We start from the raw sequence: 15849 nt of genomic DNA, 5'->3' as shown, positions 1-15849 counted from the left end.
TTTTCCCAGGTCCAGGGTTGAATGGGTCATAGGAAATCAAAGTCTTTGTAGACATAATAAACCTCACCACAGAGAGTCTCACAGCATTTTTACAGAATAAGTCATAAAAATGCAACCCAGTTTGGCTACTCACATTTGTAAACTCAGCTCTTTAGGAGGCTGAAGCAGGAGGGTTGTTGTGAGTTCAATGCTAGCCTGGGCTACAGAGTCACAATATAATTTTTTTAATTAAGTGAAATGTTTGCTGGACTCTCTTGAAATCATAGCACAGTGAATTAGTGAATTAGAGTAATTCTTATCACAGAGATACTTGCTTCTCAGAGCTTGGAATGATACCATTCCCTCGAGGGCTTTCATCTAACCATAAGGAAAGATAAATGAACAAGAATTTCAAGGTTAAATTTAACTTAGAATTTATTTTGAAGATGTTTAATGTGTCTTTGCTTTTATCTTATTGCAGGACTGTAGAACCTGAATTGAAATCACTTGCAATGGGTTTCCATTCGCTGGTTATTCGTACACTAGGTATGATAAATATGTCAAATTCAGTTAATAAATATCCATGCCAAGCTTAAAGGCTGAACAAGAAGAAGTTCCTGTTCTAAAGAAAGTTTAAAGATTTAAAAATCATTTCTATTTCTAGCAAATGAAAATAGTTGGTTATACAGGAACCCCAGTGACTTGAAAAAGAGTTTGATTACATAACTGCAAAGATGAGGCTAGACCAAGGAATCCTCCTGTCTGTAGGATATTATCACAAGAAATGAAGTGTCCAGAGTCCTTTCCATTGCACCAAGGAGCAGGCAGAATTAATGGCCTTTTTAGGTAATGGCATATTTAGGTGATGGCTCATGTGACTTGGGAGTATTGGGAACTTGGTTAGTTTGAGTGTGTCCAGAACAGAAGCTGAGCCTGATGGTCTGCCTTCCCACTATCTGGTTCTCGAGGGTCCGGAGACTCTGTTATCAGCTTAGCATGACAAAGGGAAGGAGAACCCACGTTCTAGAACCCTTCATCTTTGATGAAGAGGTAACTTAACTGAAAGCAAACTCAAGAAATTATGAGTTTTGTGTTAAGATTAGAACCCTAAGCTCCAAATATTCAAAGGATGTAATTAACAGAGCGTTAAGGAAGTGCCTTATAACACTTAGTCTGCAGATGTCTACTGTTACTTTCACAACTTCTAACACAACCATCTCTATAAGATGTGTAGACATCAAATGCTTATATATAAGAAAATTAATATAAGAAATTAATATATTAATATATATTAATTTTTAATTATTTAACTAATAAATTAAATTATTATCGATTTAATAATAATAAATTATTAATAATAATCATTAATTAATTATTATTGATTATTTAATTAATAAAATTAATATGTAAGAAAATTAGTCACCTAGGGATGGAGAAGAGAGCTAATTAGAGACAATTAATATTTAAGATCAACAAAGGAGGGAGAAGGGATATATTCCCAGAACCTTTGCAGATGAAGAAGAGAAACAACTCTGGCTGATGACAGTGGAGACAAATTGTTTGAGACTTGTGTAGAAGACACCACCTTGGATCTTCAAAGCGGGAAACAAGAATGATAAGTGAGAAATGTAGCAGGGAGGCTCTTGGGGTTTCTCTGTGCTTCTTCAGGCTGGAAGCTTCTACACATACCAGCAGCTCCCCACCTTCAAGTCCAAATGAAACTCCACAATCCTAACTGTGCCTAAAGCCTTCATGTTATATAGTTAGTATGCCTCCTCATGGGCTAAGGAGAGAGTTGAAGAATAAAAGAAGTGCTTTTAATATCATAAACCATAAAGAAAGGGAAGCTTGCCATCATAGGAACTTTCTGTCATGATGTGACCAATACATTGCTTCATCAAACTTAAATATGTTCATGAGGAAAACACACAATTAACACCACACTTTTTGTCCACAGATAGCTATCTTCGGGACAATAGGACTGAACACTGTAAAGCACGCACATACACATGTTTCATTTCTCAAAGGATGGCCCCAATTTTATGAAGCATGAACTTCTAACCAGTTTCTCCACACCAGTTTTTCTTTGACTAGATTGGCCTCTGTTATCAGTCAACTGCTAACTACTTGCTCTGAGAGAAGTTTGACTAGGAGCTGGAGAGATAGTTCATTCAGTAGCTAATAGCATGTGCTGTACTTAGAGGGTTCAGAGTTCAGTTCCTATCATCAAATCAGTGACTTATAACTGCCTATCACTTGGATTCTAGGGAGTTGATACTCTTTTCGGGCCTTTGTGGCACCACACTCATAAGTATGCACAGATGTGTGAAGTCGTTGTTTTTCTTCTTTGGATCTTTAGCTTTTAACACTTTTGGGAGCCTGCCACCCAGTTCCCAAATAAATACATAGATGCTGATCATTACTTATAAATGCCTGGCCTTAGCTTGGCTTGTTTCTTGCCAGATTTTCTTAAATTATTCTGTCGACACTTTGGCTCTGGACTTTTTCCTTTTCTTCTGTATATCATACTTTCACTCTTACTCTGAGACTGGCTGTGTGGCTGTGTGGCTGTGTGACTATGTGGCCGGCCCCTTCTTTTCTCACTCCTTGATCTTTTTCCTCCAAAAATTTCTCCTCCCTTTTATTCTCTGTGTTTGCTATCCATGCCTATCCTTTCCTGCAAAGCTATTTATCATTCATTTATTTATTAGAACAATTAGGTGTTTCAGGAAGGCACAGTAAGATAAATTCCTAGAGTTAAACAAATTCAACATAAGTGAATGCAACATGGTTTTACATCGTTATGCAAATGTTCCACATCATAACCAATGTAACACATCTTAAAATAATATTCTACAACATTTCCCCCTTTTGACTAAATAAAAAGGAAATACTTTTAACTTTAACATAGTAAAACTACATACAACAAAACAGTTATTAAGTAAAAGTTAATAAATTTTGTAAATTGTAATAATTTACAATATTAGTTCCATTTTATATTTAGTAAATTCAGAGGAAACACTCCATCATCCATCTCATCTCAGGGACTCCAAAGTTTATACCTAACTTACTTTCTACCAAAACTAAGGAAAACTGCAATTCCAGCCATGCAAGTTTAACTCTTTCAAAGATCCCAGGAGGATTTAATATTATCTGAGTAAACAGGAAGCTCATTGCAAGCAACTTCCAAAACTTTAGAAATGATAGAGAGAGCTGGCTGCTTGAACAGTCACCCAAAGTTCCTCTGTAACATTCATGTACCCATCTTCAGCCTACAGGCCTAGACTATCTAGCAGACATTTTAGTGAATCAGGAAATTTGAAAAACTGCCCCACCTTGTATTGGGAAAGTTCATCAGTCCCTTTCCTCTGTGAGCTGCAGAGTGTCTGGTAGACTCTTCTGTGAAGCAGAAGACTGTCCTGCCTTGTTTTGGTGAAGTTCAGCTGTCATTTTCTGATGGGTTCTGAATGTCTAATCTGCACATCATGCAGTCAAGCAGTCAAAGCAAAAGCACTTTTATTTTGCCCAAATGACTAATCTTGCCATACTGTAAGCAAACTCCCTAAAAAGTTTCTTCAATATCCAACATCTCTGAAGTAAATTGGTGTTTCCAGGAGCAGATGTGTCTTCTTGTCATAAAAAAAAATGGATGTTAACAAAACATTTTAAATTCCATATTTGCAGTGTTTGAAAAACATTAACATATCTCTTTGATCTTGAAAGCATATGCAACCTATCTACAAATTTGATTGTTATAAATAACTTTTAACCTATGTTTCTTAATTATCCTAAATAGTTTATAAAATAACTTTTAAAACCATGAATTTGACCTTACATTTTTTAATGAACCACATAGATACAATACCCTAATCAAGAGTAGAAAAATAAATGCAGTGTAACAAAAGTAACTTTAAATAAGTATCAATATACTATATTCCTCTAAATAATAACAAATATTCATAACCCACCAAATAAGCAAAGACCAACCACACCTTCCATCTCTTGGGAATGTAGTATCATTTTCTCTAGACTGTTTCCTGTTTTTTCGTGGGCAAAGACATTTTAATCATCTCTGAGATAAACTGAGATAATGGTCAAGTCCTGGGAAGTCCATCGGTAACCTTTGTTGATATATATCACCTGTCAAGTTTCAGAATGTCTCCCTTGATCAAACCCAACCCATATTATTCCTGAAGGAATCCATAACCTCTCCTCAACCATGGAAATAAAATCCGAAAGCAGTTGTAACTTTCATTTAACAAATACAGTTTTTGATTTCTTTTACAAAGTTAAGGTAGCCCTAAAGTATCTTCTTTGCTGGTTCAATTTGCAGTCCAGTTCCCAATCCTCAGCAGCTGTTGTTAACTCATAAACATCGAAAAAATTTAGAATCAGCACAATACTATACAGGATCCAGGCTCCTTGTACACTTCCCATCTTTACATGGCTTTTCCCTGTATAATACTTTTACTGTTTCTAAAGACTTAATTTTTTTAACTATTAATTTCTTTCTGACTGTCTATAGCCATTTTCTTTTTCTTTTTTTTTCTTAAGCCTATGCACCTTGAAAAACACACTAGAACCTGCTTACAGATTTTTTCCATCTGGATCTCTTTCCCTGCTGATTTTTAGTTTTTTTGTCTGCATGAGAGAAAAAAAAAACCCTCCTAAACAGTGAGGCTAGGACCTCCACACAGCTTTGGTGACTGGCTTAGCCTGCTTCTCAGGTCAGAAAAGCCAAGCCTAAGGCTCATGTCTGGTAGGAAGTTCCTAACCCAGAGCTGCATTAAACCTTCCTGGCTATGGAAACCTATACCTGTGTTGTCACTACTGGTTTTTACTTAGCTTGACACTTCTAGCTTCTATTTAGCATTAATAGCTGGACTGCAACACTTTTTAAATGAGTCATGTTCTTTCTTTCTTTCCTTCTTTCTTTCTTTCTTTCTTCCTTTCTGTTTTCATTATCTTTCTTCCAGCTTTCTTAGGTCCTGCATGAAATTTTGTGCACATGTTGGTATGCCAAAATGTTGTTGGCTGTATTTTTTTACTCTTTTGTCTTTTTGGGAGGTGCACTACCCAGCTCCCAAATAAATACACCAAGAAACTTATTTTTACTTATAAATGCCCAGCCTTTGCTTGACTTATTCCTATCCAGCTTTTCTTAGCTTAAATTATCTCATCTATCCAACTATTCAAGCCTTGCAATCAGAATACACAAAACAAAATTTACCCACAAGAACCCTAATTTGAAGTGTTTGCGACACTTCAAAAGATATTTAAACACGTATGAAATCAGTGGAAAGAACATCCCTGGTTGCAGAATCAGAGGACACCACTAGAGTCTGAACTTAGACGCCAGCATCCCATGGCAGGAGATGGATGTTCCGTGATGTTGGGCCTGCACTTCTCTGACAAGATATTCCTGGTTTAAGAATTTCATTTTTAGGGGCTGGAGAGATGGTTCAGAGGTTAAGAGCACTGTCTGCTCTTCCAAAGGTCCTGAGTTCAATTCCCAGCAACCATATGGTGGCTCAGAACCATCTGTAATGAGATCTGGTGCCCTCTTCTGGCCCGTAGGCATACATGCAGACAGAATACAGTATATATAATAAATAAATAAATATTTAAAAAACAAAAAGAATTTTATTTTTAGTTTTTGTTTTCACCTTTAAACATTTTTAATTTTATTCGGTTGTCTAGTTAGTTTTAATTATATGTAAGTTTGTATGTGTGCTTTTCTGTATGTGCACCACATGCATGAAATGACATATAATCCAGTGGAGGGAATCAGATCCCCTGAAACTGGAATTATAGGCAGTGACTTCCCTGATGTAGATGCTGGGAACTGAATGCTGATACTTTCAAGGCCAGTAAGATATCTAAACCATTGAATCACCTGTTCAGCATTTTAGTTTTCTAAAGAGAGAGAGAGAGAGAGAGAGAGAGAGAGAGAGAGAGAGAGAGAGAGAGAATAAGCTCCCGCCTCTATAGGATTTTGATAAGTGCTATTTTCACTATTAATAAATGTAAAATTCTATTCCAGTTGTTCCAGATTATTCAGATGAAGAACAAAGTAGCATGCAACCATGCTTTACTAACAACACTCTCCTTTTCACTAATTAGGTTTCAGCTAATTGGTGGCAGAAGAACAGAGTTTACAGAAATTAGAATTTCTTCTTCCTTATGTGTGTTGGAAGAGTAGGGATAGACAAAAGATGTTTATGATATTACTCTATGGTATAATCTTTTGAGAAATCTACTAATATTAATTCTTGCATATATTAAAGCAGAGACAATGCAATTGGGCTAGAAAGTTTTCAACTGTTACTTTCTTCATAATGTATCAATGTGATATACCTCCTACCTACATTTGAAGTATGGGTCTTGGGTTGATAGTTTTTTTCTCTCATGTTGTAGGAGGAATTCTAGCTCCAATCTATTTTGGTGCCTTAATCGACAAAACGTGTATGAAGTGGTCCGTCACCAGTTGTGGAGCACGAGGGGCTTGTAGGGTATATAACTCTACATTGTTTGGGTGAGTTGTCATATACCTCATTAATTGATTTTGTCATTTGACTATGCAAATTGACAAATGGTGTCATTTACTTTTTTAAAAGTTTTCTTTAACGTGTACTAGTTATTTTACCTACATGCATGTGTGTGCACTACATGTGTGGAGTGCCAGCAGAGGTCACATGAAGTCAGATTCTCTAGAACTGGAATTATAGATGTTTGTGAGACGGCATGTGAGTCCTGAGGACAGACCCGAGTTCTCTGCGGGAGTAGTCAATGCTCTTGATTTCTAAGCAATCTCTGTAGCCCCATATAAAATTATTTTCAAAACAATAATAAATGAACAACTATTGTTATCATAAAGCAACCCTTACTTTGGATTCAGTATTGCACCAGGCAATCTCATTTAATGATATTAGAAGCAATAGTGAATTCATATTTATATTTTTACATTAAATATAAAGATAGGAAGGTTCAAGGATAACGAATAACTTGCCAAAGTCATGCAGCTTGAAGTAAAAAGATATATTTTTGCTCAATTATGCTTTTGTCTCTTAAACCTCTGGTCATACCTGAAACATCATTGGCTCTGCATTCTTTAGCAGGGCATGAAGGGGAAAAGAGAGAACACTCATGTTATATTCTTGTGGAGAGCATACAACTTAATGGTAATTTGGAAGAACAAATGGAAACAATACTCCTTAGGAAAGAATTAATTGTAATTTTAAATATTGATTAACTATAAAACAGATGTTACTCAAAGTAGAATTTTTTAAACCTGCTTGGGATGCAAGAGTATATTTTTATAATGACCCATCTCCTTAAAATTGTAGCAGAAAATGTTAAATTTTAAAACTCTACATAACAAAAAATAATTTAAGCAACACCTAAAGGCAAAATATAAATTGGAAGAAGAAACTGGATCTAATCATTCAGTCACAAGGAAGTTTTCTAGATCCATTGAACTCCCCAAAAGAATAAAATACCAGTGAACACTACAAAGAGGCAGAACTACAGAGGTGGCCTTCCATTGCTAATGGATATAAAGTAGTGCATGTTGGAGAAGAATATGTCTCCATTATTCTAGTTTGTATGACCCTGTCAGTCTATCTTGCAAACCATCTTGCCACCAACCAAAAATAAGTTTTCTTGTTGTTGCAAATCACTGTCACTAATATTGTTGTCATGGAGGAGCTGGTATCACGATGGTGTTGATGTCACATGGTATTGGTGTCATGATGGTAGTGAAGTCATGGTAGACCTGGTGTCATGATGGAGTTGGTGCCATGGTGCCTGTTAGGATGTTGTTAGTATCATGTCTCCATTCTGATAATCTCAGCACTCTGACACATCAACGACTGGGTTTGAAGACTATTCATTCTCTTCAAGCCATGGTTATCATTTCCTTCTATTTTGAGTGTTTCTGGTTCTTTTCTTGAAAATTAGAAGTAAAGTATTATGGTAAAGAGACTACTATAAACCTTTAGGGTTGTGGTATAAGGCACAGGTGGGAAAGTTGGCTTTCTATAATCTTATGGTTAAATCTCAGTCTCAGTGGTCCTGGATATCTGGACTGTGAAACCCAACTGTATTTCTTTATACTTTCTCCATTAATTGAGTGGGATGTGATGGCTTAGTGGGGGCTGGAGCCGAATATTCCTCTCTTTCATCACCATAAAGTTAGAGACAGCAGAGTTTAGTTTTTCTGTCTTGAAAATTCTTTAGAAATAATCTCAATCTCTTTGTGACTCAATGGACTAAATCCCTGGAACTGTTTCTTTTCTGCTTTTATAACTTAATAAATTTAATATTTTTATATATAATTTAACTTTATTCATTATGGTTTGAATACTGGAAATAAGTACTATAAGCTATATCACATAATATAAAGTAATATTTGTACCATTTTCCCCTAGAACCATCTATTTGAGTTTGAGTGCATTGTTAAAGACTCCAGCACTTATTTTATATGTTGTATTAATTTATGCCATGAAGAAAAAATATGAAAGAAAAGGCAACAAGACACTGGGAAATGATGGGAAAGTGATAGATGAAACATATCCAGAATCTTTAAATAAAAATGGATACCATTCTGTGCCTGCTGGTGGAACATGCAATGAGACCCCTCTTTAAAGAAAGAAAGAAAGAAGACACATCTGTTGCTGTGCTTCCAAACAAGTTTCTTGTCCTTTCATTGAAGATTTCCATATTTTACATTTGATGAACAATGGATAAGGTATGACTTTGTAATGAGAAGAAACTACAAATCAAAAGGAACAGGAGTATTGTTCTCAGGGTATAGCTGTGCATTTGAGGCTAGGATTGGAATATATAATCTGCACAAATTTAAAGCATGAATGTTTGTTAGTTTACAACAGAAAAACAGTTATTCACTTAAACATTCACAACTCAATAAAGTAAGTGGCTAGGATTGTAATATATTATCTGTACAAATTTAAAGCATGAAAATTAGTTTACAATAGGGAAAAAGCACTTAAGCTCTCATAACTCAATAAAATAAATGTCTAAGATTTGCAGAGTGGCAAAGGAAGGAAATTGGTTGTGTGCATATTGAGAAACACTGGGTTTCTTTAAATGTCAAAGTTTGAATAGTTTTATTCTTGCCTGAAGTCTCTGTTGATGTGAACATGACATAACATCCGTAACATCCTCTGGTGTCCATGGTAAGTTTTATATTTTAAAGAATTATTCATTTGAAATTGTGTTTCACAACATACACATCTTCTTTGTGCATGTTCTCATATTATTGAGAAATAAGATGAAGACATTAAAAAATGAAAAAAAAATGGTTTTCAGAAAACTTAACATAGAGTGCATTTTAAGAGCCATAGGAATGGATTGGAAAACTCCACATTGGATGAAGAAAGCAAAGACCATTGAATAAATGAGCCTTCACTCCTCCTGTCAGCTGGCTGAGACAAGTGTGTGCCAAAGTGTGTGGGAGAAAGCATCAGAGTTCACCATTTATCAGTGTTGTACTTATCTGTTGTTTGTTTTAGATGTGATACATATATATGTATATATGTGTAAATAATCACTGAAATAAAGATATGAAGTAGAGAAAAGCAGACAAAAGTCTTTGGATGTTGTATTTTCTAGTGGGATTGTATCTAGTATAATGGGTGGTAGTGGTTCTACTTTTTTATTGCCATAGATTGAAACATTTTGTTTGCATTAAAATTGCCTATTACATTAGTGACTTTTCTGTTGCTATGATAAAACACATAGTCAAAAGAGTAACCCAGAGGACAAAATGATTTATTTTGCCTTGCAGTTCTATACTTAAGGAGCAGTTCCAGATTTATAGGGTCCATCCTGGTGGTAAAGGCATGGCAATAAGCAGAGGAGGCTGGAAAATTGCTGGTTACATTTCATCCACATTCAGGAAGCAGAAACACAGAAACACAGTGTACATGAATTGGTGCCAGACTATAAGACCTCAAAGTTCTCTTCCAGCAAGTCTCTAACTGCAAAAGTTCCACATAATGCCCACCGCTGGTGACAAAATGTCAAAGTAAATGAGGTATGGGAAATAATTTTTAATCAGCTGTCAGCAAAGCGTGTGCGCGTGCGCGCACGCGCGCGCACACACACACACACACACACACACACACACGCCCATATTTTACACATATGTGAAAAACTTTAGTCCTGCTCTGGAGATTCGGATTCAAAACATCTCTAATATAGTCTGATAATCTTTCATGTGACAGGATATTTTAGCAGAGCTAGTATACCAGAGCCATGAAGCATGAATCTTGCTAGTAGCAGGGAACTGATCTAGAAGTTACACATGGTAAGGTATCCTTCCACTGTGAAACTAAGAACAGATTTCATAATCATGCATAGAAATCTGGAGAAAAACCAACCATCTAGGTCAGTGAGCATTATTCTTTCCCGGAAAAACAAAATACTTTTGTTTGTTTGTATGTTTAGCTCAAGGACAACTTATTAGAATATTAAAGAAAAAACCCAGGACAAGAAAGTTGTAAATCTCAGTGATTACTGAAGGAGAAAGATGGAGGAGAGGAAGAGAGAAAAACATGACATTTAAAAGTATCCACATGGGGGTCAAAAAGAAGAGATGTTGGGAAGCTTCAGAGAGAAAAGATGAAATGGCTCTGGCTCAGCCTGTTCCAGAATGTGGAACACACAACAAGGCTGTAATGCTTCACTTTCTGCCACTGTGATAAAACACTAACCAAAAGCAACTTGAGCAAGGAACAGTTTTTTTCAGTTTACAAGCCATAGTCCGTAATTGCGGGTATTTACAGCAGGAACTCCGGGCAGAAACCTAGAGGTAGAAAGTGAAGGAGAGCCCACGTGTGAACACTGTTCACTGGCTTGGCCTCCATGACTTGCCCAACCTGCTTTCTTTTATGTCCCAGGACTACTTGCCAAACTGGGGCACAAGCAACAATGGACTTGACCTCCCTCATCAATCAATAATCAAAGAATGTCCTACAGACTTGCCTACAGTTTAAGATGTTGGGGTCATTTTCTTGATTGATATTCTATCTTCCAGATAACTCCACCTAGTATCAGTTGACAAAAATCTAACAAGGATACGATGGTTATTAGATCATTATCTGAATGGTTCATCTGTCCCTCCTACCCACCACAGCTGTATGCACTTCTGCTGCAGTCTTAGGAAATGTTAGATTATGTAGAGGCTGTAATGTTACATAAAGGAGAGACTCCATCTATCAACTCTGAGAAGTCATCAATCTTTCTGGGCTGAAAACTTTTGGTGATATGCTCTGTCAAGGTACCCACATTCTGTTAACCTCTCATCCATGCTCCCAGAAGAGCCCACCAAGCTCACTGGCTCATCAGGGTAGACAGTGGAATTGTTACTTTAGTCTGCCACTGGTATCTTGCCTGGAATAAACAGACATTTGTAAGATTCCCTTCAGAAAAGTTATATATGCATGGTGTCTCTTGAGAGTTCCAAGGTAGATGATAACATAGGGGTGTGATTAAGTGTGGAGGAGATCACATAGTGAGGTATGACGCCAGAGCAACCAAGGGGCCAGGTTTGCTGGTTTTATTGAAGCCCACTCTCCCAGGAACTAAGTAGATACTCTAAAAAGGAATTGTCCCTTCTGAGAGTAGCAACACCAGTGACCCAACAACTTCGATGAAGTCACACCTCTTCACATCAAGACCTAGAAAATTAAAGTAAGATCATAAACACATGACAGTCACCCACACAATCTACATCTAAATACAGTACTTGACAACTAGGATGAGATTAAGCCATCTTATCTGTCTAACTCTTTCAAGATTTGAGTTAGCTATCTGCCAAATAACATCAGCTCATTGCTAAGGTTAAGAAAGGTTACAATTTGAATTTTTTGAACAATTTTGCTATTGTAGTTCATAGCTGAAACATTCTTACTGAAGCCAGAAATCTCTTTTTATTATACTTCTGTAATGGATATTTTGCCATTAATTATTGTGAATTTGAAGATCAATTTGAAGTACATCAGAATATACTGTGATACTAAAATAACCCTTTTATTCATGTTAGGAATCCATCTTGGTATCTGCTAGGCACTTGTCTCTGACTTTAGTTCCTGGAAGAAAAATTCCAGAAATGGCTGGCTTAGTAAACCCTTCCACTCATAAATGTGTAGTTGTGACCCTCTACTTGTTATGTTATCCTGACTACCTGCTTTTTGACTTCTGCATCTTGCTTATGAACACATTCATGTCACTTTGACTACCCAGTCTTGGCAGAGGAAAACAGCTCTTGGCTTGTTTATACAGATACTCAAGATCTTCTTGTGATTTTCACATTTAACAATCTTTCCCTTGCCCCCTTTCTCATGGCGATCCCAAGTATGTCTCAGAGACCGCTGTCCTGTTTGGAGCAATCAATAAATCTTTTAATTGTAGTTGGATTGAATCCATGATATTTTCCCAGAGGTCAGAACCTCCACAAAATGTGGAGGAGGCCCCAGTAAGAACCCTGGGAGTTGCCAGACACAGGTCTGGGGATGGTGCCCCATGTAGGCCCAGTGGATTTGGATGTCTGGGAGCCCAAGGACATGGCAGCCACAAATTAAAGATCGCTAGTAGGTGATAGGTCCCAGATGGAGCAAGTCCAATGCAGGTTTGATAGGCCTCTAGACGCCCAGACTGCAACCACCTCAAATTTGCAAATGAAAACAAAAATAAGAATTGCCAGCCTATGTGCTTCTGAAGGTCAGTTTGATTTGTGAGTTGTTCTGTTCTGTTTTTGGAGTCTGAACATTTGCGGAGACAAGGGTTCTTTCAAATGCAATCATTGACTGTCTCTGGAGCAGAGTAGACGCCATATTGTCTTGGTTTTGGTGTATGAGTGAAAGCGGCCTTCACATGTCTGAGTTCTTCTGGAATTACCTAATTACATTGCTGTACTGTGTCTTCTATTGTTCGCTGTTGTCTGTCAGATTTGTGTTCTCAAGTTTTGTTGCAAAGGTGGGAGTCAAATGAGCACAGCCAAATTGCCACTGAGTTTCATGCTACAAAAATTTCAGTGTTTCTATGAGGCAGACTGCTCCTGGTAGCCTCCACGCCAGCTCCAGACTGGAACTTGCTCTCTCTCTGTCCCTGTCATTGGCTTTCTGCAGTCTGCTGTTTAAGTCCCACAGGTACAGCAGAGAGTTCTCAGTCCTCTGTTTGCAATCATTTCCCCTTCCTCTGCTTCTGAAGGATGTGGTCTATCTCCCATCTGACTTCTGTCACTATGGAACTCTAGCTACTGCCACATTCACTCTGGGCCTGGAGAGATGCAGGCTCCCCACAGTGCACAGATCTCAGGAAAGTCAGAAACCCCTATTTCTACTTCTGCTGCACATCTGGTCAGGCTCAAACTTTCTTATTTCTAAGCCTTCTTTATTCTGGGCATTCTCCGACCTCTCCCTCTGATTATTAGATTTAGTTTTGCAAGGGTTCAAGTGTCTGTTAGTTGTGGATAATATTGAAGTATTGCTTTATGTTATTCTTTATTGAAAAGTTAACTCTGGAGTTGTGTTATGGCTCCACTCTACTGATCAAAGCATGCTTATTTAAAAATATCCTCCAAAATCTCTGTCCTAAGTCAGAAAGCCATCTGACTGACTCTAGGACCCCAGTTCGCAACCTGTGAATTGCAACCCTATTGTGAGCTGAATGACCCTTTCACAAGGATCTCATATCAGATATCCTGCACATCAGATATTTTCACTATGATTCTGAACAGTAGCAAAATTTTAGTTATGAAGTAGCAATAAAATAATGATGTTATTAGTGATCACCACCACATGAGGAACTGTATCAAAGTGTTTCAGCATTAGGAAGGTTGAAAACCACTGCTCTACAACAAAGAGACAAGAAAATAAAACAGAGAAAAGACACTGTATGCTTTAAATCAGCTAAAATACAAACTTTCTGTTCCTTCAAGGTTTAGAACCTTATTGAATATGTTTAAAAAGTCTGTTTTAAAGTGACAACATCCTGAGAGTGACATATTCTGAGTTCCTGTAGATGCCTAGGGCTTTTAGTTTTCTGTTTAATGGCCTCTAGGTTACAGATACTTACGTCATTCTGAAAATTGATAACTTTATAAGAAAATTTTTCATTAAAGCTTTTCAGATTGTCTGCCTCCATCTGTAGACACATATAATTGGTTATAAAATTAAGTAAAACCTTCTGTGTAAAATCTCTCAGTAAAACCCTAAACATGTCTGCACACAATAGTCAGAACTGGATTAGTTTCCTTCAAGAAGGAGATAAATAACTTCATTGGACCTTCACCTAAGTATCCAGTCATTCTTCCCAGTTCATCATATGCAATTTGGTCCTAACTGCATGAGGCCTCAATGTTTTCTGGAGAAAGTTAGGTATCCAGGCTGATAACTAAGAATAGGATAGGTGATCCATGTAACAATGTAAAAGCTGTTATATATACTGAAAAAGGCTCCAGATGTTATCACACTCCCTTAGGTAAATTCTCTTTCAATGAATGGTAATATCTGTTAACTTTGTGCCTCATGTTGTTGAAATATTTTTATTAAAAAGAATTTACATAAAAATCACGATGGCTAAAAGTAACCGGAAGATGTCAGCTCTTCAACTTCCTCCACCTTTGTTGGTTAATAATTGTTAAAATAGTTTGCAAGTAGATACACTCATCTATCTTATTATCTTACAAACGTATTCCTCTTTTATTCTAAACTAAATAAAAATTCTATGTCTAATTATTATTATTCTGCCCCAACCCTATAAAAACTGTCTTGGGGGCAATGATATGTCTATAGGATCCTGTAAAAGAAAAAAAAAGCAAAAACCTAAATCAGAGATTAAATCTCAATAGGACTAGCTGTAGCATTTATAGCCAGATAGCCAGTCTCTGAGTAGTGAATGGTAAGGCTTATCTGAAGTTCTGACTAGAGTGTTGAAAAAAGGTGAACCATCTCAGATGGCCAATTTGGAACTGTCGTGAGCAATTTTTAGTCTAAAGCTGATCTCTGAGTGGTATTTATTGACTCAATGACATCATTATGAAACAGGTAGAATCATTGTTATTGGACCCCAACTTCTTTCTGGAGACTTCAGAGATTACTGTTAGGAAAATTTATTGTTCACTGTGGAAGACTTAAACCTTACTAATATCAAAACAGAAAGTTTAAATTTTTGAAAAAATATTCACACAAAGAAAGGTACCAAAGAGATAAAAATAAGTATGAGGGGAAATAGAATAGTGACAATAGCCCCTAAGTTTTTGGTTTTCTTCTGTCTCACACCAGGTGGCTCTTCTGATATCAGACATAAGCTCTGAAATTTTCATTTACAAACATGCTTGAATTTAGAGAAGTAGAGAATCACACTCCATCTCCAAAGCCAGCTTTGATTTTTAATTACACTGGGACTACAACTATTCTGATAGTAAAAATATAGAGAGGTTTAGGTAGTTAACTTTTACCATGTAGAGAATATTAGTATCACAGGCAAGGTATCTTTTAACTTGATATTTTTTTCCTGAATAGTTTTTTTCTTCTTTAGACATCTATATGTCCAAGGTCTTTTGATTTCTTTAAAGTAAAAGATCTCTGTTTTCCTGTAAAGACGAAAACAAAACCTCGCCCTGACACTTGTGAGTTTTCTTTACAACTTATAGGATTGTCACATCAGTGGATGAGCTGTCATTTTTCCTTATCAAGAGGATTCTCCTGTTCAGAGTTAATCTTAATTAATTTTGATGGTATCTATAGCTTTTATTCTCCTGTGGAAACAAAAGCAAAACCCCTTCCCCAATGTAGCACATGTCCTGCTTTCCATTCTGAGGTCAACATGTCCTTGAAGTACAAA

The 15849-nt window shown here is 36.7% G+C and overlaps 1 protein-coding gene across 3 annotated transcripts in view; it reads left to right on the top strand.

The window, feature by feature from the left end:
- Positions 1-9588, top strand: part of Slco1b3 (solute carrier organic anion transporter family member 1B3) — a 79514-nt gene extending 69926 nt beyond the window's left edge. For 2 of the 3 annotated variants that reach the window (XM_085687308.2, XM_048432532.3), the window contains 3 exons: positions 461-525; positions 6397-6514; positions 8409-9588. In XM_085687308.2, the coding sequence (XP_085543434.2) occupies positions 461-525; positions 6397-6514; positions 8409-8625 (400 nt within the window). In that variant the 3' untranslated portion in view covers positions 8626-9588. The remainder of the gene's footprint in view (positions 1-460; positions 526-6396; positions 6515-8408) is intronic. The other variant, XM_048432534.3, reaches the window with a different exon arrangement.
- Positions 9589-15849: the final 6261 nt, after the last annotated feature.

Source organism: Myodes glareolus, chromosome 3 (genome assembly GCF_982192425.1).
Source record: "Myodes glareolus chromosome 3, mMyoGla1.1, whole genome shotgun sequence".
Lineage (NCBI taxonomy): Eukaryota > Metazoa > Chordata > Mammalia > Rodentia > Cricetidae > Myodes > Myodes glareolus.
The sequence above is the reverse complement of the archived record's forward strand: the minus strand, read 5'-3'. Positions and strand labels throughout refer to the sequence as shown.